At 35.7% G+C, this 25,699-nt stretch overlaps 1 protein-coding gene across 1 annotated transcript in view; it reads right to left on the bottom strand.

The window, feature by feature from the left end:
- LOC124402813 (ephrin type-B receptor 1-B) overlaps positions 1 to 25,699 on the bottom strand; it is a 320,170-nt gene that overhangs the window by 61,160 nt on the left and 233,311 nt on the right. The window contains exon 6 of the mRNA XM_046876081.1: positions 18,634 to 18,758. Within this exon, the coding sequence (XP_046732037.1) occupies positions 18,634 to 18,758 (125 nt within the window). The remainder of the gene's footprint in view (positions 1 to 18,633; positions 18,759 to 25,699) is intronic.

The following is a 25,699-nucleotide window of genomic DNA, read 5'->3' as shown; positions in this document are numbered from 1 at the left end:
AAAAAGATTTGAACAAATAAGCAAAAACAACCCTTTTCTGCTTTTATTGCTTCACAGCGCAATAACATTGTGTGAAATAAATGTGTAGGTCCATTTCCCAAGAGGGAAATGCACTTGTACTGAAATGAAAGAAAAGAGGGCCAAACAAAAAAAGAAATCTGCTCAATGCTTCGCAAATAGATCATTCTGTCCTGTAGGATAAGAAAATTTGACTGTTTCTAATAATGTTTCCATTTTGGAATGCAATGTACACACGCATCTGAAAAATAATTACGGGAAATAATAAGTAGGAATTAAATATGCATGCAAAATGAGAGAGAGAGAGAGAGAGAGAGAGAGAGAGAGAGAGAGAGAGAGAGAGAGAGAAAGAGAGAGAGAGAGAAAGAGAGAGAGAGAGAGAGAAAGAGGCACTGACATAGAGATGAAGTGTAAGGCAGTAAGAAAGTGAGAAAAAAGAGAGGGTGGAGGATGCAGAGTGAAAGAAGCAAAAAGACAAATAGAAAAACACCAACATAGAAACATAGAGACATGGAGTGATAGATGCACAGGAAGAGAGAGAGAGAGAGAGAGAGAGAGAGAGAGAGAGAGAGAGATACAACATGAAAGCCAAGAGAGACATATAGAGAAACATACAGGCAGAAAGTTATATATATATATAATTTATTGTGAACAAAATTGCAGTTTTTATACTATTTAGAAATGCAGTTGTTGCTATTAGTTAAACACAAATCTGTGCATAGTCTGCGAAAAAGTCTTTCATTATAAGATAAACTGCGGACCATAAGCAGCGAAACTGCAGCAAAACTGCAGTGAAGTGTCTATTCAGTCCTAAATAAAAGAAAACTGATGTCTCACAAGAAACAATTCCCTGGAGTCTTTGTCAAATTCACTGCAATGCTGGAATTGATAAAAGAACCGGCAGAGGACCGGCAGAGCAGCAGCTCCAACAGAAATGTGAATTAGGTTTGTCTTTTAGGTTTTTCTCAATAAGAAATCAATTCCCTTAAAACAAACAAAACAAATGAAACAACAATTGTACAAGAAGTTGCTATTCATGTCATTTACCACTGTGTCACTGTGAGTAAATCCAAAAAAACAAACAATACATCTTTTAATCCTATAGCTGTTATTAAGAAGTTTATTTAAATTAGCAAAGGAGTCTTCAGTGGCAATGATAACAGTCATTTAATAGTGAATAAAAAACTGTTGTCATATAATAAAATGATCTGATAGTTGAGATAGAGAGAGTGGCTCGAATGATCGGAGTATCATTTCAAAACAGAGATTGTACTAATAAATGACATAAAAATGTTTGAAAAACTATTTTTAAAAACTATTTTATTATTGTATTGAATTTAAAGTAGTAAATAAAAAAAAAAATATTTCACAATTGTAATTCACAATTTTTGTTGTTTACAATACATGTACAATTCCCCTTGAAAAAGAGAAAAAGAAACAATCCAAAGGAAGAGTAAAAGCCTTGCAATTTTTGTTCTTTTTTGTTATAATGTAATTTAATAGTGAATAAAAACTGTTGTCATATAATAAATAACATAATAATAATAATAATAATAATATATATATATATATATATATATATATATATATATATATATATATATATATATATATATATATATATATATATATAAGTAAAAGTACTGTCACTACTATTGTAGGGAAATAATAATAAAATAGTTAAAAAGTAAAGTAAATGCATGCTGAATATATGTGTATATCTATAGCCACAGTGAAATACCTGGCAACCCATATACATATAAGGTTAGAACACTATATATATACCGTATAGATCTGTGTGTGTGTGTGTGTGTGTGTGTGTGTGTGTGTGTGTGTGTGTGTGTGTGTGTGAAAGAGAGAGACAAAGAGAGACAGAGAGACAGAGAGAGAGAGAGAGAGAGAGAGAGAGAGAGAGAGAGAGAGAGATGTTCAGCTGGTAGTGTCAGCTCTAGCCAGCATTCCTTGTTGATGCAGTAATGGCTCTGCCTGAGGCTGATGTAGCCTGCTATTTGTAATAGTTTAGACGCATCTCTCTCTCTCTCTCTCTCTCTCTCTCTCTCTCTCTCTCTCACTCACTCACTCTCTGCCTTTGCTCTTTCCCTGCCGCTGTCATGCAGCGAAAGCTAATATGACATCTAGAAGATATCAGGTCTCTCAGATAACAAGAAAGAGACAGACATATGGACAGACAAATAGACAATTGAGCAAGACACATACAGAGAATACAGAGAAAGAGCAACAGTCTCACATACACACACACACACACACACACACACACACACACACACATAGAGAGAGGGGGAGAGAAAGAGTGTTGAGGGTTAGGTTTCCATATTTCTCTCTCTCCTCCAAAAGTGGCATGAGGCTTTCACTGCAAATCTGACTCGACTTCTCTGTGACAGATTGCTCCACTGAGTCGACTTTACTCCACATTACACTCAGTAATGAAAAAAGAAGGAATAAAGTACAGAAAAAACAGCCAGAAAATGAAAAAAGAGAGATGGGGAAGTGGAGAGTGCTTGTCATGACTACCAAAGCAAGATGGCAGATAGAAAAAATGAATCTATAAACCTAATCGTCGTGCTATGTACAGATTCAGCACACATCTTATGAGTCAGACAATTTCTTTGTAAATAATCTGGTTCAGTTAGAAAAATAGCATGAAATTGGTTTATGCTGATACAAAAAAGTGCACGTCAATTGTCTAGAATGGTTTTAAATGCTATAAAAACATCGGCCGAGCATCCTGACAGAATGCAACATGACTGCAAAGTGTTTTCTTTTTTCCTTTTCATACCGGAGATAATTAATTTTTGATTAACTGGCTTGTGTCTAATCCGAGCACATTGTCACGATGTCTTGACCTAGGGTGTGTTTCAAACCCACCCTTTGTTCTGCATAAATGAGATTCAGTTAGAGACCCAAATGTAGAAATGATCCCTGGCCAAATGGAACATTCATCTGCTAACGGTGTTCAACAACAACCCACAATGTCGGCACAATGTGCTCTAAATGTAGAAGACAAGCGCATGCCCTAACCTCTAGATTAAATTCCAGACTGCAGTGTGAATTGGAACAGGGATTTCTAATTAAATTTGACCAAAAGAAACTCAATAAATCTCCAATATCTATCTATCTATCTATCTATCTATCTATCTATCTATCTATCTATCTATCTATCTATCTATCTATCTATCTATCTATCTATCTATTTAGCTAGCTAGCTAGCTAGCTATCTAGCTGGCTGGCTGGCTGGCTATTAATTTTGATTTGCTTGCACTTTATTTTCAATTTCATCTAGCTCTAGGGGCAGAATGAAAATGATTGTATTAGGCATGTCCTGCCAGATGTCATCATCATCATCATCATCATCATCATCATCATCATTTTCCTGCTAACAAAAAAATAAAATAAAAAAGAATAAAATAATATACTGTTCACATGACCAGTGCTTTCGAAAATATCTCCTTCCACATAAAAATGTAAAAAGTCATTTGAAAAACCACTCACAAGTGCACCCAGGCCCAGTGACAGTTTTGCATAAACTGTTATTTCAAATGCCTCAAGAATAACATTATGAGCGTGCATATTGAGAAGGGAGAAAATGCAAAATGTAGGAAGCAAAAAAAACACCACCAGCATGGCCAAGTTCCAAAACGAAAAATTACAAACACGACAATTTTTATGTGTGGATTGATGATGAAGCAGAACCACTGCTTTAAATAACACTTTCACCCGTCCTATCAAAAATCTGTAGCGCAGACATGCTGGATGCAGGAGCAGTTCAGAGGATATCAGATTCTACTGCCTCCACAAAAGGGTGTAATAATAAAACAATATGAAATTAAAGGTGACAAAGAGAAAAATGATAATTTTCCAAAAATATGTACCGTAATTTCCGGACTATAAAGCGCACCCATATATAAGCCACACCCAGTGAATTTGACAAACATTAATAAATAAGCCGCACCTGTCTATAAGCCGCAGGCTTAAGTCTACACTGAAACTAATGAACTTTACACAGGCTTTAACGAAAGACAGTGTCTGTTACACGGTGTAACGGGTGAAATATGCTCCTTTAAGAGCAGAGCGGCATTTTGGGAATAGCCTTCCGCCGCATTTTTCCGGTATTACTGCATGTGTGGAAGACCGAGGAATATGTCCTTATTATTTTCTGATGCTCAGTTCTAAGTTTCTTTGACTAACCCGTAACACTGTTGCCAAGAAAAATAAAAAAGCAGTTTTGGAAACCTGTCTGTGCTTATATGATTTCTGTTGCAACTGGAGTTAGTGAGTGGGCAGCAGGTCAAACCTCAGAGGAACATCATCCATATTTATGATGTGGTGCGGCCTGATTCAGTGGGAGTGCATCTGATTTAATATAAAGAGTTTCATTGGTTCACCCGAACCCGTTCCCCAATTTCATTGGTCTAATGTTATGGGTCTCAGTTTTTTGGCTTGAAGTTTGTGAATCCGGGAAAAACGCTGGAAAAAATCTATAAATTAGCCACTTTGTTGTTTAAGACGCGGGGTTCAAAGCGTGGGAAAAAAGTAGCGGCTTATAGTCCGAAAAATACGGTACATTCATGTAATGGACAGGTCAAAGATTTATCCAGTGAATCATTGGAAATTGACTTGAAAACACAAACCTGCACACACACACACACACACACCTCGACACACCTCTTAAAGCCCATGACAACTTCATAACATCAATAATGCATTATCCAGAGCCAAACACTGGCCTAACTGCCATCAATAAATAACTGCTGTCAGTAGCATGCTGAGCTGTTTTCTGACTGGCCCATGGAATGACCTCATTCGATGTGTACCACTCAAAGTGCGGTGTAATCTGAGTACGACAACACGGAAAACACAAACGGCAGACAAATTAAAAGGAAATCACACTGTGGAAGCATTTTGCTGAAACTAAAACTTAGTCACTCAGCTTCATCCCATGATGAAACATTGAACATTGTGTGACAATTGAAAATGAGGCCACATCCATCCACATGTTTTAAAACCAATCTACAGTGCAAACCATGACCTTCAATAGTGTTAAGAAGCAGAAATATTTTATATAACAATTTGGAAAGCTACTGTAAAAAGTCATATGTCCCAAAGCTTTTATCCATAAAGTGTTGAATATATCTTGAATATAGTCAAACAGATCTACATTTACATTTATGGCATTTGGTAGAGACTCTTATCCAAAGTGACTTCATTTTCTATTTCATTTAGAAATCTTGAACAGAAGGTTAAAGGCCTTGTCCAAAGGCCCAACAGTGGCAGCTTGGTGGTGCTGGGGTTTAAACTCATGACCTTCCGATCAGAAGGCCAACACTTTAACCAATGAGCTTCCACTTCCCAGAATCTAGTATTTCTTGTACATCTTGGATTTATAGTAATAAGACTATACTCACATTTGACTATATTTGAGGTATACTATATGGACAAAGGTACTGAGAAAACACTACTTTTCCAGCTATACCAGCTTCTACCACAAAATATTACCTCAAAGTTTAAGGCACAGACGTTTATGATGCCTTTTGTGTTCTGTAGCACTAAATCTAAACCTTCACTTCAACTAGGATGGTTTGGAGTGGAAGATCTTGCGTGGCCTGCAACAAAGCTTCAACCCTAACCATACTGAACATATTTGCGATGAATTGGAACACTAACTTCATCCCAGACCTCTTCACTTTACATCATTACTTGATTTTTGCTTGTGCCTTTAATACAAGTCAAGACTTTATTGTCATTCCAACCATATACAGTGCAGTACACAGTGAAGCGAAACAACGCTTCCCCAGGACCAAGGTGCTACGTCAGACAACATAAATGATCAAAAAGGAAGACAGAACTACACAGAACTCTAAAGTAACAACACAAAGGTTAACATTTAGTGCAAAAAAAACTAACTAAAAGCAACCTGACAAGAAGACAATAAACACAGTAACCGTGTCTTGTAATTGAATGAGCACAAATCTCCAGAAGCATACTCAAAAAACTAGTGGAACATCTTCTAAGAAGACTTGAGATTACTATAAGAGCAAAACAGGTTCTAAGTGTGAAATGGAATGATAAAAAAAAGGAAAATTCTATTGTCAGGTGTCCACAAACTTTCATCCAGATCGATCTAGTTTATTATTACTTGCTAAGATGACTTGCCTATGCTACATTGTGAAAAATATTACAAAACAAAACTCCTTCAAGATTTTAGATGATATTAGAACAGCTCAATAGGCTTGTACAGTATCTGCCCAGCTGCACTGAAGCAGTTTTGGCAGCTTTTTGGAAACTGAGCACCTTATTAAGACTTTTTCAGGTTTTAATTTGTCTCAACATTCCCAAACATCTTAATGGGGATATTGATATTAATTTACAAGGAGCATACGTTGTGGTAATTAACGGCCATGCTGCTGTAGATTTTGGAACCTTTCAGATGTGTGTTTCAGTGCATTTGATTCGTCTCATTAGAAATTGATTGAGCTCTGAGGAAGAGTTTTGTGTGTTAGAGTATAAAAAAAAAACACTTAAATGGAGTAGCCCAGTTTCTACTAGTACCAATAACAAATTAGTTCATTGTAACATTTTATTCAAAATACAACAAAAAATTATCAGAAGTTATTTGTTGAAAGAGAGTTCAGGTAAAGGGCATTCATCATGGCTGGAAAGTAAGCTCTAGGAAATACGGACAGAAATAGAGCGAGAGAGAGAGAGAAGGAAAAGGAGACATTAGATCTCAGAATAACATACGGTCCTAAAATGAGCTGGAGCCATTTTCATTACAGAGTATGCCCACTGTCCACGGAGCCTGCTGGGTTCAGTAATGGCTGAACTCAGCAGTAATCAGGAAGATTGGACCATATGGGACATGATGCAGTAGATGTAGAGAGCTTTAAAGATCCGTCTAAAAGAATAATACCTCAAAGGCATAACATATCGATGAATGCTTTAGAGAGCGGTTGCGTATTAGGCAGATGAACTTTTTACTAAATAAAACAAAAATGTCATTTGGAGAAGGATGTGTTATAATAGCGGGGTGGCAGCAGTATGAGACACATGTCGCACTGTTTCCTGCTGTGTCCCTGGCAGCACTCCGTCTTACTGAGATACCTCAAGCTAAGTGTGCCCCTCTCCTGCTGTCAGTCAAATAGGGATTAGCAAAACAACTCCCATCGCGGGAGGGCTCGATGGCGGCTGGCGAATAGGAACCTGAGCCAGTATGGACAGACAGGGGGTCTCAGCGTGCAATCTGGGAGCAGTGGGAAGGTTGCATGCATGGGGCTGGCATCATCTCCCAGCACAGAAGCTCCAACTGCATTTCATTCATGCTTAAGAGAGCAACACTCTGAACAACACACACTCTCGGAGATGTACACATGGCAAGGCTGGCTCGGGATCTGCTCCCTAGAGAGGCGTACGTGTGCCACTTCCCTTCACCTTTCATGCCAGCCCTATGCAGCATGGCATGACCACCTGGTCAAACCGGAGGCCAGGACTCGGATTCACACACCGAACACACTAAATTAGGACAATACCAAATATCTGAAATGCTTACAACTTTAAATTTTCCTCAATTTCAGATAGTGGTTATCAAATCAACATCCATAAAGTTACTCTGAACACTCATCTAGAACAACACATTGCTCAATTGCATCTATAGACAATAACATCAAAAGAGAAACGTGGATCTTTTCTACATAATTATAACAGTAATATATCATCCGAATTGATTTATATTTCTATGACAATTTGATGTACATATACTATATGGACAAGATGGTGAACACCTGAGAATAAAATTCATAGGTGCTTTTTAAAATTCTTGCTCCACATTTACTCTTTATATTTGCTTTTATAATAACCTACAATCTTCCCAAAAGACAGCATTCCAAATCAGACCAAACATGTTCAATAGGGTTGAAAGCTCTCTAGCAGGCCTCTTAATATGTTCCACTCCAACCCATGTAAACCATTTATTCATAGAGCTTGAGGCATTGTAATGCAGGAACAAGTTTAGGTCTCCAAGTAAAATGTAATTCTCCCGCATCCTTTTCGGTTGTGGGCCTCCAACCTTGTGGAAACAGATTGGTGGAAAATGCTTATCAGTGTGAAAGTCAGAGTAGTGTATGTATTTTTACATGAAAGCAGGTTATGATTAACACAATACAATTTCAAACTGATTCGATATAATTCACATAATACACACACTGTCTATACTGTCTCACATTGTCTGTATTGTCTTGTATTGTATAGTCTGTTTTTGTCTTGTCTTGTCTGTTTTGTCATGTATAGGTTTTGTTTATGTCTGTACTTTTAAGTCACTAACAGCTGGAACCAAATTCCTTGGGTGTGTCAACACACTTGGCCAATAAACCTGATTCTGATTCTGATTCTGATACACTACACTGAGAACCAGTGTTCTGGCACTGTGAGTAAAGCTTGAAAATATGGAGTGATGCAAATAATAGACAATCACACCTGGCTGGGGTAATTCGATGTCAAGCACAAGAGCACAAGTTCTTCCTTGTGTTGTCTTAGAGACTCAAATTCTGGTTTGCTCATTAGGGAACAAAATCTAGATCCTGATTTATTTTTAAATCTGCCTACTGAAATATAAAAGACAATTCAAATGCATTAGTGGAATTCAGTACAAAATGATTCTGTTTTCGATTGTTGTTATAACTATTGTTATAATAATTTGTTTTGGTTAGTTGGTTGGGTGTTTTTTGGCTAGTTATGAATATATGTATGTATGTATGTATGCATGTATATATTTAGTTATTTATTTAGTTATTGTTTTTATGCAGAGTTTTTTTTTGTGCATAAAAAAATGAGAAAAAACATCCTGCTATTCTGGTGCCTTCGTTTTGAAACTAAGCACTATAGATTCCCAGCGAGTGTCACAATGATTTTTGTTTTATAAACACACACACACACCGTGACTAACTGCAGCTTACTTTCAGAGAAAGCATTATTTCATGAATGGTTTCATTAGAGCTCCTATAAGAAAGGGGGAGATAAAGCTACACCTCACACTTCCTGTCACATCAGCATGGAGCAGATAAACCCTGTATAATCATTTCATTTGGTAAATGGATCGCTACAGTTGGCTCCAGTGACAGTGTTGCATTTAAATGCAGATTCTTTCCTGGAATATCTTTTGATCTGCATAGAGGCATGGCTTGGGTCAGCAGTCTCTCTCACATACACACACACACAATTTTTTTTTCCCCCTCTCACTCCGTTTAACACAATTTTAGCATAAATCTTAAAGCTCCGTCTAATGCAGAACTGCAGATGAGCATCTGAGTATTTTTGTGATTTGTGAGTATATCTGTGCGTGCGTGCGTGCGTGCGTGCGTGTGTGTTTTGCTCTTCAGAAGCTGGTGAGATTACAGTCCCATATGGAAATCTATTAACATATCATTATATTAACCATATATTAACATATCTAAAATAATATGTTCATATATGTTCGCATTTATTAACTATTTGTGGTTCTATTGGTTGTTTGCTTGTTTGCACAATACTTTAATGTATTGTGTAACACCATTCATGATACATTAAAGTACAAAATAATATTTGAGATACCTGATGTTGAATTAGGAATTAGTTATAATGTGAAAATACCGTCACATAGATGTTAATGTAGAAACTCCTAGAGAGTAATTTGAGAGCTCAGTCTTGTGCTTATTATCAGCATCTCTGCTGTTGGATGGAGATCTGCCAAATGCATAAATGTAGGGGAATGAAATTATTTAAGGTCTTCTTTGAATAGAAGCAAACAATTCAAATAAAATATATTTAAAATGCTATAAGATTATTATTGTTTCAAATGACTTTTTCATAACATGTAATTGATCAATAACCAACCTGATCAAATTACATTTACTATACCTGTAGATGCTGCGCATGTGCCTTACAGTCGCAAAAAAATACAATTAAAATAAAATAAAATACCTTAATGGTGGCAAGTCAGTGAAATACTTCCTGCAATACTTCCTGCAATACTGACTCAGTGACAAGGAAGATACGGATGAAAAAAATTAGAGATTTTACAAGGAAAGATATTTTCTATATTTATAAATGACACTTAAACATCAACGGTTTTTAGGATTTAATCGGTCTTCATTTAATAAATATCTTAGTTTTGCTGTAACTGCAGTTATGGAACAATTAACTATATCCTGCCTTCTATAAAATAACAAAATAATACATTTAGAGTAACTGATGTGTCTCTGTCTCTGTGTGTGTGTGTGTGTGTGTGTGTGTGTGTGTGTGTGTGTGTGTGTGTGTGTGTGTATGTATTATAAATACAAGGACAAACATCCTTTACCCATATCTGAACATGTATTCTATATGCATATACAGTATGTGTTATATATACACAGCATTTGGGAAAATATTTTACATATATAAAAACAGCCATTTTTTTAATATTTTAAATGTATGTGGCATATATGTACAAGTATCTGACATATTTTTCTATATCTAGGAAATTCAAACATGAACATGTATGCAATATATGTACAGTACTTTGCATATATTGCTATAGATTTCTGGTCACTGCTCTATTTTTTCTTTTTCGCCACAAAATTGAGACAACAGAGAAGAAAACAGGGATTGATAGAAAGCAGGGAATAGAGAAAAAAGTATCATAAGGATGATAGAAATCGAGTCAAATAGTGGGGTGACTACAGTTTGATCACAGGTTGACAACTCTGACTCATTACAGTGTGTGTGTGTGTGTGTGTGTGTGTGTGTGTGTGTGTGTGTGTGTGTGTGTGTGTGTGTGTGTGTGTGTGTGTGTGTGTGTGTGTGTGTGTGTGTGAGAGAGAGAGAGAGAGAGAGAGAGAGAGAGAGAGAGAGAGAGGAAAGATATTTCCATTGGTATGGATGGTTGGGGTAGTAACTATGAAATTGAGAAAAGCATATAGATCCTATCCATACCTTTGAGTTATATGCTACGTCACAGTTTCATTTCTGAACTTTTTATGCCATTTTATGCCATTTTATGGCATTTTTTAAATGCCAAACACCCTTTAAAATTTTGTGCGCTATATGCCTTTAAAAATGCGTATATCATATAAAATAAGCATTTTATTTTAAAAGACAGAGTAGACATAGATGTGAGAAAAATGAGAATCTTTGGATCTTTTTGTATCTGCTAGCAACTTTAAAATAGGGACAAACAATACCAAAAATGACAAGTTATTAAAATTAGAAATGCAGAAAAAGCTGAATAATGATGCAGAAAATCATCTCAGAAACACACACACACACACACACACACACACACACACACACACACACACAGACACACATACATACACCCACACATACATATATGTGAATGTATGTGTATGTATATGTATATGTATCTTTTCTGAGATGCTAGTTATTATAATAACTGGTAATTTTTTGGTATTGTTGTCTTTATTTGAAACTATGCAGTTTCAATACAACTGCGTTATGTTTAGTATGCATTTGTGAGCTTCCAACCATGTGGTATTATTTTTTTAAAAAGTAACGTGTCCCAACTTTTACTCCCTATTGTGTATATGATATTAAATATATTTTAGTATGCTCTTTTTCAGTAGGATGGGAGGTAAGGGGGCATGTTGGGAGAGTAAAATAATAAATCCAATATACTTTCACTACTTAACCTGTATTATACCACCTTGAAGTCAATATTTTGTGAGAAAAATTACTTGTAAGGAACTTAGTCATAACACTCAGCTTTAACTGACAACTACCAATAACATCATTATGGAATTTTAAATAGGTTATCCAACTATAAATAAAGAAGTAACCAATGCAACAACCAAAAAATAGCCCACAATAGAGGGTTTACATGATGCTTTTCAGGTTCATATCATAAGCCCTCTGTACACACTGTCCTCGTTATGGTTTAGTGAGCTTTGTGTACTTTGTCAAGCCCTCACACTCGGCCTCTTCACCTTTTCCTCTCATCCACCTCTGATTAATAGAACATCTTTCGTTTATTGACCTGAACTAGCCCGTGGAGAACTCTACTCAGAGCAACAAAAGGTAAGATCATGTTCCGTTAGAGCAGCTGCAGTGTTTCTACACTCATCCCTGCTTACTGAACAATTGTAGAGCATTACACAGTGTGTAATGCCACACAAAACTGATTTGTAGATAATAAATTTAGTGGCGCATACACATCAGTATGCACATAAAGCTGATGAAATGTGGTGTACGTTCGCTGTAGTTTAAGCTTCATAAATGTCTACTTCAGCTACGAAAACCTATGCATGTGCTGATTGGTTCTCTCAACACTGGCACTGAAGCCTATAATGCAACTTCAATATTTCAACTAAATTCTGCTACATTTTTCTATCGCACCCTTCCACCTCTACAGGACCACCTGTATAGATCTGCTATAGGGGGTCTGTATTACTCCAAATGTTCACCGCAGGAGCAACAGCGTGGTCCTTAACATATTTTTCATTGAGTATGATTAACAGCGCAAGTCTTCATCCTCTGCTCAGCAGCAGCATAGCAGATTTAGTCTGCCATCCAACTTATACAGTACACACTTTATTTCTATACATAAACTTAAAAAAAATAAATAAAAATTAAAAAATAAAAAATTAATGTACTATGTGGCCATAAGTATTTGGAGACCTGATTATCAAACCCATATGTGGTTCTTCCCCAAACCTGTTGCCCCAGGAGCTACAGTCACATATTTGACTAGACTATGTATTAGTTTGATATTGCATTAAAATTTCCCTTTACTGGAACAATAGAGTTCAAACCTGTTCCAGCTCAAATTGCGATCCGTAAAGAGATGGTTTGCCAAAGTTGATGTGAAGTGGTCTAAGCCCTGACCTTAAGCCCACTGAACATCATTGAGATGAATTGGACTGCTGTGCCTGACCTCACTAAAGCTCTTGTGGCTCAATAAGAGCAAATCCCCACAGCCACACTTTAAAATCTAGTGGAAAGCCTCCTTAGAAGAGTAGAGGTTATTATAACAGGAAAATAGGGAACCTATTCTATGCCCATGCCCATTTGGCATAAGCACAAAAGGGATGATCAAGTTTTGGTTGCAGAGTGTATAATCCTTAGGTTTGTATTACAGCTTTTATTGCTGTCAGAGCTGCTGTTAGAGAAAAATGTTCTGACCAGTCAGATTTGAGAAATCAGTAGCATAAATGAAAAATAAGTGTGAAATGAAATGTAATTATAATACAAGGTTATTATAGTTTTTGTTATTATCATTTCTATAGCATTGTTTAATTGATAAAAAGCAAATGCTGTGTAAGATCATTTTCTACAAAGAAATGAGTATAAAGTACATTGCAGTTGGCAAACTAACATTTATTTCTTTGATACTACTGAGCAGTTGAGGGTTAAGGGTGTTGCTCAAGAGCCGAACAGTGGCAGCTTAGTGATGGTGGGATATGAACTCACGGCCTTCCGATCAGAAGTCCAAAGTCTTAACCACTAAGCTTTCATTCCCTTGCAATGCAATGCAATAGTTCATGGCAGTGGATCATCATGCTCTTTAGCTTTAGGTTTATTCGCTTTTATTTCAGGCTGTACATCGTGCTACTGACAATAATATGCGGCTACAAAACAAAAGAGAAACCTTTCTGAGAAAACAACAAAAGTGAACAAAAGCTTGTGAGATTTGGGGTTGAACTTTTCGTTTTTAACGATCTTCATTAACAACCAGGTGTTTGAACTCGACCACCTCCAGCGCATTTTAAAAGTATAAGTCATTATAGAAAAGGGGAACATGCATTGTTTTTTTTTTCCTCTTGAGAGTGAATTTGCTTTTTAATCAGCTTTCATGCTGAACGCTGTAATCAAGGACGTAATTAAAAAAGAGGGGGAAAAAACCAAAGTAAACAAAACAACAATGATTTAAACAAGAGCAGAGCAGAATGTAAACAAGCCGATGATTGATATCTGGGTAGAGATTTCTGAAGTGTAAAAACGGTTATAAGAAAGCATTCCAACCACGGGCATTTATTTTCTAAAGCTTTCTTACCACACACACACACACATAAACACAGCTAGAGCAATATCAAACTGCTCATTCACTTGAATAGCCTTGAAAAATGGCTAGTGTTGGGATAATAGATGGATCTTAGTACACAGCTGAAATTACAGATTTTAATCAAATCCATATTCTACAACCAAACTCCAGCAAGAGGCACGCTCACATTGCGGTTTGCTGTATGCAGCAAAACGCAGTTTAAATGCATCAGTGTGACCCTTGATTTATTTGTTTATTTATTTATTCATTTATTTATTTATTTTTGATGCACTATGAAGGTCATGTAATCGCTGATTGGAAAAATTGCAATTTTAAGTTGCTGCTTCAGGGTCATGATAGATCCAGAAACGTAACCCAGGCCCAGAAATGAACCGGAAACCCCTGAGCTATAAGAGATCATAATAAATGTCAAGCTTTCCAAATGTCTGCGATGCTCTTGTGCCACACATCTACAAAACAGAGAGGAGTGAGCATACACTCTTCACACACGACAGAGGGCAAAGTGTTTGCCAAATGTTTAAATAACCTAATAACGAGAAATTTAGTCAACAGAACAGAACTGATGGAATTAATCAGAGATCATTTCCTCACTGAATATAAAAGCAAACAGAGATCAGTAGAGTGAAGAGACAATGATGAGGGTTGTGTTTAAATGCCGCAAGTTGACTTTTACCTCAGGTGATGAGACAGGGACTGATGTGGATGATGCTAATCATGGAAATGAGAACTCATTTCCCATTGTAATCCTAGATTATTAATAATAAGGCAGTAATGTTGAATTCACATATGTTTGAAGTACCTTGGGATATAAATATAGAGAAACTGTAGGCAAGGGTTATTATAGGAAAACTGAAATCAACTTTTTTTCTTATTTTTGGGGTAAGCAGATATTTCAAATGCTTAAAATGTGTGTGAAAAACATACAAAACTAAAACCTATTTCTGTTTAAAAATACTTTCAGAACTATGAGTCATAAAATGCATGAATGTATGCAAAGTTTTTCGCAACACATAGAGGAAAGCGACTGATGAACAGAATATGATTTACAAATGCGGTATATTCATACTGAAATTGAATATAGTGTTTTTTTGCTGTCAACTACTTTTTAAATCCATCCTTATTTAAACCTTGTTCAACTTGTTGAAACATGATCCTTTAGCTACAGTGATGGACAGGCCACTGAGATTTTACACTTCAAATAAAATACAGTATATAATGTGTCACAATTTTACTCAGTTAAAAGTGGATGTATCCAGACAGACATTGTATTCAAATGACTGGCAAAAAAGTTTGTTTAAATGTGCTCAAATATTAAAATGTGATTAAATGAATTGAATTATTGTCTTATTTTCATGAGAAAGTAACTCTTATCACTGTTTGAAACTCCACACTACTCTACTCTGTCCTCTACATCTGCCTCTTTCAAACCAACTACCTGCATGTCTTCCTTCACCACAGCCATAAGCCTCCTCCTTGGCCCTTTCCTTCTTCCTGGTGGCTCCATCCTCAGCATTCTCCTATCAATATACCCCATTTCCCTCCTCTACACATGTCCAAGCCATCTTAATCGGGCTTCTCTCATTTTGTCCCCAAAACGTCCTACATGCGCTGTCACTCTAATAAACTAGTTTCTAATCACTGTCTGTAACTCATAAAGGAATTTTGTTCCATTCCAACTACATTGTTTTGCCTAAAACCATAATTCAGTCTCTAAAAGTTTGTAGATTTGCTAGAATTATGATTTGCTGCTAATCTGATTGTTAGCTACTTGACTTAAAGCTAATTTAACCTGATGTTAGCAAAAAAAAAAGGATTTGCCAGTTATTATTAGGAAACTTAACACACATGCTGGGCAAAACAAATAAGGCAAGCTCAAAATGTCAAAATATGAAGCTTTTTTACTTCACCAATCAAAGGTCAACAATAAACATTCACTCTTGTTTATAGTTGACCTTTGATTGATAAATGCACTTCTGAGATACTCCTCTCTCACTATTTGTAATTTACTGGTGCAATGAACTATTTTACTGAATGATATTCGATTGCATAGTCTTTTTGTACAAAAATAGAATCCTAATGGTTTGAAGTGAAGTTCAACACAGGTGTGGGTTCAGACATTTTCTGCTCCTTATCCACTGTTTGAAGCTTATCACTTTGAATGGAAGGACATGGACCTTGATTTGTGTCAGAAGCTATTAGCAAGTTTACCCACAAGAAATGTGAGAAATTAAAGAGTATGTAATTATTGGTTGAATCCTGATCAGTTTTTTTTTTTGTTGTTGTTGTTGTTGTTGTTAGGATAAGTAAAAGCTTTACATTTTGTCATTTTGGGTTTAAGCTCTGTTTTTATTTTATTTTTGCAGTTGTAACCCTTTTCCAGCCATATGTGTTTCTTCCTTTATTTGGTAGCATAAAATCTCATTTCCCTTGTACTAGGAGATCCAAACATGTCCAAAAGGACAATGCCTTTGTGTACAAAAGCAGCTCCATGAAGATATGGTTTACATCGATTGGAGTGGAAGATCTTAAGTAGCCAGTTATATTTCTGAAAACACATTTCTGAGAGCACATACAAATCTTATAATCAGGGATCAACAAACTTTTGTGCTTATAGTGAACATACTGCATATGTTGAAATCTTGAATTCCTGATAAATCACTGTGGTAAAGCCATATAATAAACGAGATCATGCAGAGAAAGGTGGACATTACTGCATTATTATAAACCTCTTCAAAGCGGACCGTTATCAATTTGCTGTACAAATCTTCAAAAAGCTAATAATAATAAAAAGAAATGCACTGTAAACAAATAAATCATGGCCAGAAAGTCTTTGGCTCCTTCCATATCACTCACTTTCCTGATGTCCTACAGAAGCCGGTGCTCAGCGATATTTGCTCGTCTGTATTTGTTTGAGAAGTGCTCGTCTATTTGCCGAAAGGACCCACGGAACACAAATAAGGAGATGATTACTCTTCATGCATATTTATGGGTAAATAAGTGCTTCCACTCGTGGCGTTTGCATTGCGTTAATCCATTGTCGAGAGGGATCTTCATCCCACGCTTTCTGATTAAACTCATTTTCATATCCGGACTCATTTTTGGATGCCGCATAATCATCAGACAATAACGGCTCTGTGCAAAATTGGATGAGTGTGATTGCCTTCAGTGGGATGAAACTATCAGGCAAGCAGTTTTAATATTCATTCATGTTATGTGCAGCACAAGTGTAAATATAATATGTGGATACTAATAAGGAATCAACACTTGTTTTTACTGAATTAACCAAGAAAGGAAGATACATAAAATACTTTAATTAAACAAATGTTTGAGGACACCTGACTATAAGATTCATATGTGCATCCCATTCCACATTTAGTCCACATTTAGCTGTAAAAAAAAATAAAAAATGAAATTCTCAAACTTCTGGGAAATTTTCCACCAGAAAGAGAATTGTGTTCATTTAACCACAAGGGCATTAGTAAAGTCAGGTATTGATGTATGGTGAGGAGGACTGGGGTGTTGTCAGTGTTCCAATTCATCCCAGTAGTGTACAGTAGGGTTGAGGTTAGAGTGAGGTTAGAGATTTAATATTTTATATATATATATATATATATATATATATATATATATATATATATATATATATATATATATATATATATATATATATATATATTTTTTTTTTTTTTTCCATTGTTTTTTTTTTTTCCTTAACACATTTGGTCTAAGTTGTACTTGTTTAAAAAATAATTTTCCAAAGTTAGTTAAAAATCCTGTCCCATATTTAACAACCCAGTTTTATGTACACACATTAACTATGTCACTCAAATACAAAAAAATCTAAATAAATAAATAAAAAGCTCAATACATATACATAACAACTGGATGATTTTTGATCTGCAATAAATAAGAGCAAAATCTGACCAGGGAAGTGTGGTACAGACAGAACATCAAATATAAAAAAGCATTAGTAGATATAAACCCTTAAGCCCTTCCGTCCAAGGAAAGTGGGTGGAAATGTCTGACAGCTGGATATTTTTACCACAAAAATAGATTTGAATTCAATCAATTAGTCATATATCATTATGAAAACCTCAAAAGTGATTTGCTCGGGTATCACCAACCCACATCTCATGTTGACTTGTCTGTGAAAAAAAGATAACAAGAATATGTCTATCACATCCAGCCAACGCCGTGATCTTATGTCTCATTTCACGCTTGTTTCTTTATTATGAAAACACGGCTCTTAATTCAAAGTATCAGATGTCCATTTAGAGGAAACTAGATGGCTCAGAGAGCAAGTCTCTCTCTTCCTTGTTCTCTCTCTCACACATGCAAATGTCTTATGCAACAGCAAGCTAAAGCCAAATTCACTTTTCATCACTTTTCCTGCAGCAAAATAATTGAACTAAAACTCTATCCAACATGTTTCAATTTAATTTCAAGCAATCGATCCAAACTTCAGGGACAATATAACTCCAGCGTGACAAGCCTGATAAAATGCACATGAACACACACTCATAAATATCCACACACACACACACACGCGCGCACGTATGCCGATCTCCTACCTTTTCATAATAACGCAGCTCATAGTCCAGTATGATGCCATTGGGCTGTTCTGGCTGTGGCCATGACAGCGTGATGCTCCTCATGGTGGAGCTGACCTGGTGCATTATGGGAACCGTAGATGGAGCTGAGAGAGAGAGAGAGAGAGAGAGAGAGAGAGAGAGAGAGAGTGGGTTAAGAAAGAAGAATTCATTGCAAACACTCCTGCTGTGTTTACTCAGCTGCTCATTTGATCAGACCTCTTCAGAAAGACAACAGAGGAAAACACACACACACACACACACACACACACACACACACACACACACACACACATACACACACAGTGTAGGGTGGTAGAGTTGGATAGATTTTTTATTTTTTTTTTTTAAGACATGCATCTGCACTAATAGACTGTATGTGCTGATGAATTTCAATTACACATGGCATCATCACAAGACATTTTCTTTCAACACCTAACAATATTTTACCAAATATTTATGAATAAATGTAAAACAAAACAGAATTTCATTCAGTGCAAAGCCAAGCCACAGTTTCTGAGCACCCATTACAGCTAAGGTTAATGGCGTGTTCCTGGTGCCGTGTAATGATCATTTGCCAGATTATTATTAAATAAATAAATAAATCAGACACCAAGTGTGTGAGAGCATATAAAAATGACTTCTCTAGTCACAGCTTCTATATTCTGTTCTACAATACAGAACATCATGTACTGTTCTTAACAAAAATAGCAGTACTGCGAAAACAACACACAGTAGCAAGTAGATTAGCAAACATAATTTTAGCTAGCCAGCTAATATTAGTGATTACACTGATGATGGTTATTGCCATCTTGAAACAGTGATTAGTGTAGTCAGTATTTGACTCAACCAAATATATTTACTGATCCGAACACAATACTGTTGTGAAGTAATTAGAAACTAGCTAATTTACTTTATGCTATACACATTATTAGCTTTCACCTATATGAGGACAAAATGCAGATACATTGTAGGATTTTGTAAAAGGGATGTGTGTGTTCTGTTGTGTGGATGAGGAACCTGGGATGAGTGCAGCAAATCTTGTCTAATCAACTCATAACTGACAGATAATTTAGAGGTCATTTCAAATTAAAATGCCCCCTTCAGCTTATGAACTATGCATCTCTCCAATTCTAATGGCTGCCCATGACAGCAGATGTTAAAACCTCTTACTTTTAAACAAGTTATACTGTATATAAATATATTTGCTTTAGATCTATCAACAGAGACACATTTTCTTGCTAAACACTGATTGTATATTTCAATCACATTTCATTGTAATGAATAAATAGAGGTTTAGTATAAGTCAGGTGATGTCAATCAAATGCCCTTAACTATAAGCAAGTGTGATATAAAACCTTTATAGTTTAAGCAGTTTGCTTTTCTAAAGCATTTAGATGTGTGTTAACAGAATGCCAAGTAAGAAAGATATCAGCAGGGATCTTGGAACATTGTTGCTGCCCAACAATCTGGGAAGGGTTATAAGGCCATTTCCAAAAATGTAAATCACATCATTCTGCAGTAAAGAAGATTATTTACAAGTGGAAAATCTTCTCCAGGAGTGGACATCACAGAAAATACACCTCAAGGTTAGACCGTGCAATGCTCAGAAAAAAAAAACTATATAAAAAAAATAAATAAATAAATAAATAAATAAATATATATATATATATATATATATGACGGAAGGAGGTTGTTCCCCAAAATCTCGCAATACATGGCCCCGGTCATCCTCTCCTTAATACAGTGCAGTCGCCCTGTTCCATGTGCAGAAAAACACCCCCAAAGCATGATGCTACCACCCCCATGCTTCACAGTAGGGATGGTGTTCTTGGGATGGTACTAATCATTGTTCTTTCTCCCAACACGTTTAGTGGAATTATGACTCAAAAGTTCTATTTTGGTCTCATCTGACCACATGACTTTCTCCCATGAGTCCTCTGGATCATCCAAATGGTTGGCAAACTTAAGACGTGCCTGGACATGTGCTGTTTTAAGCAGGGGAACCTTCTGTGCCATGCATGATTTCAAACCATGACGTCTTAGTGTATTACCAACAGTAACCTTGGAAACGGTGGTCCCAGCTCTTTTCAGGTCATTGACCAGCTCCTCCCGTGTAGTTCTGGGCTGATTTCTCATCTCCCTTAGGATCATTGAGACCCCACGAGGTGAGATCTTGCATGGAGCCCCAGTCCGAGGGAGATTGACAGTCATGTTTAGCTTCTTCCATTTTCTAATGATTGCTCCAACAGTGGACCTTTTTTCACCAAGCTGCTTGGCAATTTCCCCATAGCCCTTTCCAGCATTGTGGAGGTGTACAATTTTGTCTCTAGTGTCTTTGGACAGCTCTTTGGTCTTGGCCATGTTAGTAGTTGGATTCTTATTGATTGTATGGGGTGGACAGGTGTCTTTATGCAGCTAACAACCTCAAACAGGTGCATCTAATTTAGGATAATAAATGTAGTGGAGGTGGACATTTTAAAGGCAGACTAACAGGTCTTTATATATATATATATATATAAACATTTTCCTCACACAAACATCATACATGTTCTCTCTCTCAATCACTGTTCTCCCACAGCACTTTGAGACAGCCATCATATTGTCAACTGTTCACATTAAACACTCAATTAATCATTAAAGATCTGCTGTCAAGCCCTCAGCATGATATTACTTTAATGGGAAGGCCAAAACACACACACACACACACACACACACACATCCTGAAAGTAGACACAAGCTACTCAAACACTATACAGTTGCTACCTCGAGATCCTCCTATGCCATCCCCTCATCTTGCCATTCTTCAGCTAATGCATCATTTGTTCATCCTCCATTCTTTCCCTGTCTCTCTTGCACCGTCCTTCTCACTTACTCCGTCCTTCTCTCTTAACCAGTCAATTATTGTCGACAGGCCCTCATTGTTACGGACAGCTGGAGAGTTTTAAATTGCTTTTCCTACATTTTTCATTCTCAGAGAGCCAGAGAAAAAGTAAGAGAATGGAGAAACACATGCATACACACACACACACACACACACACACACACACACACACACACACACACAAATTTGCAAGTTGTTTCTGCAGTGACTAGCCTAAATTCAAGTGTATGTGTGTGTGTGTGTGGGTGTGTGCATCTGAATATTTGTGTGTGCCCCCAGATAACAATTTCAAGCTACTCCAATGTATCTGTTGCACTTTTTTTCGACAAACTCAGAGGAAATTTTGCTCCAAAGCATTATCCATCTGTCAGGTTTGTTTGCATGTTCTAAGCACATTCGTATATAACATTTGTATACAAACATTGCATTGTTTTGGCACTGGCATTTTACTACTAGGAACATGAACCTGATGTTTGAACATGATGTTTGAAATGTTTAGATGTTTGTGGAATTGCATGGCAAATAAAATCATTATTACAAAAGAAGTTTCTAGAATGCTGAAGAAACATTGTGTACCTAAACTTCTGAGGAAGTGCATGGTAGACTTCACAAACACATGCACACACACGCACACGCACACACAGCACAATGCCATGCCAACAGCGAGTCTAGGTTCTGACAGTGATTTGTAGCTCTTCAGCTTGCTTCCTCTCTGCTAGAATGTGTCACTCATCTTTGCTTCCTTGTTCAGTTCCTGAATCTTAGACTAGCACTGGATATCTATTCATCACTGCCAGCTTCTCCCACCACATGCACACACACACACACACACACACACACACACACACACACAGACACACAGGACACTCCCAGTCTTGCAGAAGACTTTTAAGCCTAGCATACCCTAAACCCAAGAATGACTTTGCTCCTAAAGAAAAATACTGTCTAGCAATTTCCATAATGCACTGTCTAGGTCTCATTAATATCATTTAACACTCTGTCTAAATGCTTGGCTCTGTCATGAAATCTAGGCTTAATGTCTATAAAAATGGCTGCAAATAATTATAAGATTAGATTTACGGCTGACATGATTCCCAGACATGGACCTAGTTTCTGCAGGCAACAAAATAACACACTCTATATAACAAAAGACATCATCATATTAAACATCATATTAAAAAATGAGAAAACATGCTATATATGAACATGTATATTCTGGTTCAACTTTTAAGGTAAATTCTATCGTATTCTATTTCATAGAAGTCATGGTTTATTTAGTAAATTCTAAATTATTTCTCTTATTATTATCCATTTTTTTAATTCCATTTTTTGTCACTGATCAGATTTGAAAACTTTTTACTGGATGTTGTACTAGGGATGGATATTTATGACAAATAAAAATATTTAATTATTACCTATAAAGCATTGCCACATTATAAAGGTAAGCATCTTCTATATTACTGAATTAACCATTTATCAAATCAAACCATTCTACCCAGTACACTTTACATACTGTGTGATATGTTTTAAGTTTATGTCTTATATCACTTTATTGTTTTCAGATTCTATGAAGCACTGTGTTAAAATAGCTATAGTCAAGCAGTTTCAGGCTGTTAGGGCCAGCAAGGACTTCTCTGCTCCTAAACTTTATCAGAATCACTGACTTACGTTTTAGTATATTTTTGTTTATGAATCTGTATTCAATTTGTTTCCATTAGTCTTTTTTATTTATTTATTTATTTTATATTTTTGGTCTTTTTTTAATTTCATATGTTCATATTTCTCTCAGATGTGCTGCTACAAGGAAAGTCTATTTACATTGGAGTTTCTATCCAATCAGATTTCCTAGGTTTTCAGGTCAAAATCTGCCATGAAAAAAATGAACTCTGCAGGTGCTTGCAGCATATAGTTCAGTTGCAGCAAGTTCAGTTGCTGCTTGCAGACTGTTCAGAAATCAGATTTGGACTTTGCCACTCCGAGGTCATCTAGCAGCCATCTAATAATGTCTGAAAATGCACAGAAAACCTGAGGTCATGTTATACAGTGTTTTTTAATATACAGTTTTACTTTTTTTTTTAACAGTTTATACATATACAGTTTTTATAATATTGAAGATAATGATGATATTATGAGTTGGATTGATTCAGATAGGACACCACTGAAGGCCTAGGTGCACCGGCCACCACTGCCGTTAAGAATAGAATGGTAAAAATAAATTGTAATGATTTATTTACTAATTTATTTACTTGCCTAAATAAATATCTAATGTCAAAGCTATGTATTGACTAATTTACCTAATTTCATATTGAAGAACTTTCCTACTTATGTACATGATGTAACCAACTACTACTCAGGTATGTTATTTACTACCTATTTAAATTTCTGGGGGTTGTATTATTGGGCCTTAAAAAATAAATAAATAAATAAATAAATAAATAAATAAATAAATAAATAAATAAATAAATAAAAATGAAAAAGACTGTCCAAAGCATTTATTTTTTCAGAATCTAAATGAAGAATAAGTGCACTTTATTAATAATTATTTGCTTGAAACAAACTCAATGGGCATTGAAAATAGCGGTGATGCAATTATTATGTAAATAATTAAAAGAATGTAAGACAGAAAATAAAAGTGAGACAAAAAATTAAAATCACCGACATGGTTCAGTGAGGTGCAGTGGATGAAGGGAAATGGAGTTTTTTTGGTCCATAATCCTTACAGACAGACAGACAGACAGACTGATAAACAGATAGACAGACAGACAGGAAATAAAGAAAGAAAGAAAGAAAGAAAGAAAGAAAGAAAGAAAGAAAGAAAGAAAGAAAGAAAGAAAGAAAAGAAGGGTGCTTAAGGGTGGAGTTTGTGTTATAAATTTTAGGTTAATGTTTATTTGTGGAGGTACCAATAACACACATTAGCTATGTGCCTGTAGCTTCTAACAAGCTACCTAGCAACACAGACGACATTAATTTCTAAAAGAGAATGTCCTCTTTTATGAACCCTGAGAGTTCCTCTTAGAATTTGTGCAATACTTATATAATCAGTGAATGATGTGGGTGTTTGTAAAAAATCTTTTTTTCTCAACCATCCGGCAACGGAAAAAAAAACAGTTTATTTGCAAAACCTGGCTTGAGAATTATTTAAGGTTTAAAAATGTGCCATATTCCAAAATCTACATTTAAAAACAGCTGATTCCTCAAAACAATGCATACAATTCATATTTGTAAACAAATTAATTATTTGACAAATGCATTTCTGCATGCAATTTAATTTTATTATTATTACTTACAATATACTATACTTGTGGAACTTTATCTTTTTTTTTTTTTTGGGTGCTTCTGTTATTTATTTGCAAATTATGCAAACAAAAAAACAGTCATACACACCCATCTAATTACATTCAGCCCAGCCTGGCAGTATTTGGATTTTGGAAATTGGATTTTCTAATAGGTCTAATAAACAGAAACAGCCTTTGCTGAATAAGAGGCAGCAATAAAATAAATGAAAATAAAGAAAACTCTTTGAATGAGAAGATGTGTCAAACTTTTGGTCTGTACTGTATATATATATATATATATATATATATATATATATATATATATATATATATATATATATATATATATATATACAGTACAGACCAAAAGTTTGACACATCTTCTCATTCAAAGAGTTTTCTTTATATATATATATATATATATATATATATATATATATATATATATATATATATATATATATATATATCATATATACAAGAAGAAGAAAGTATATATACTGTGTTGTATATGTGACTGGGCTACTTCTTCTATAGTTTGCGCTACCAATTCCAGCATTACACGCAACTGCAAACTCTTTTATTGGAAGCAAATAAAGACTCTACATAGACTTGAGTAATATTTCATGTAAGGAGAGAACATTGAATCTCACAGTCAATACTATAAAGGGCGAATTTTTTTATTGTTGTTGTTGTTGTTGAGGCCATTAATACAATGTGCAACATCAGATTCTGGGTTAAAAGAGGATAATAATCAAACACTTGTTTGTTTTGCTGTGTAAACACACTTAACTATCAAACTTACTCGCCATATGCTCGTGTTGGCAAAGTTGCGGCCTGAACATAGAGTCTTGGAGAAATGAATGTTTAATTTCATGAATGAGTG

The sequence above is a fragment of the Silurus meridionalis genome, chromosome 20, assembly GCF_014805685.1.
Source record: "Silurus meridionalis isolate SWU-2019-XX chromosome 20, ASM1480568v1, whole genome shotgun sequence".
Classification (NCBI taxonomy): domain Eukaryota; kingdom Metazoa; phylum Chordata; class Actinopteri; order Siluriformes; family Siluridae; genus Silurus; species Silurus meridionalis.
Note: the sequence above shows the minus strand (reverse complement) of the source record. Positions and strands in the feature narration are given on the sequence as shown.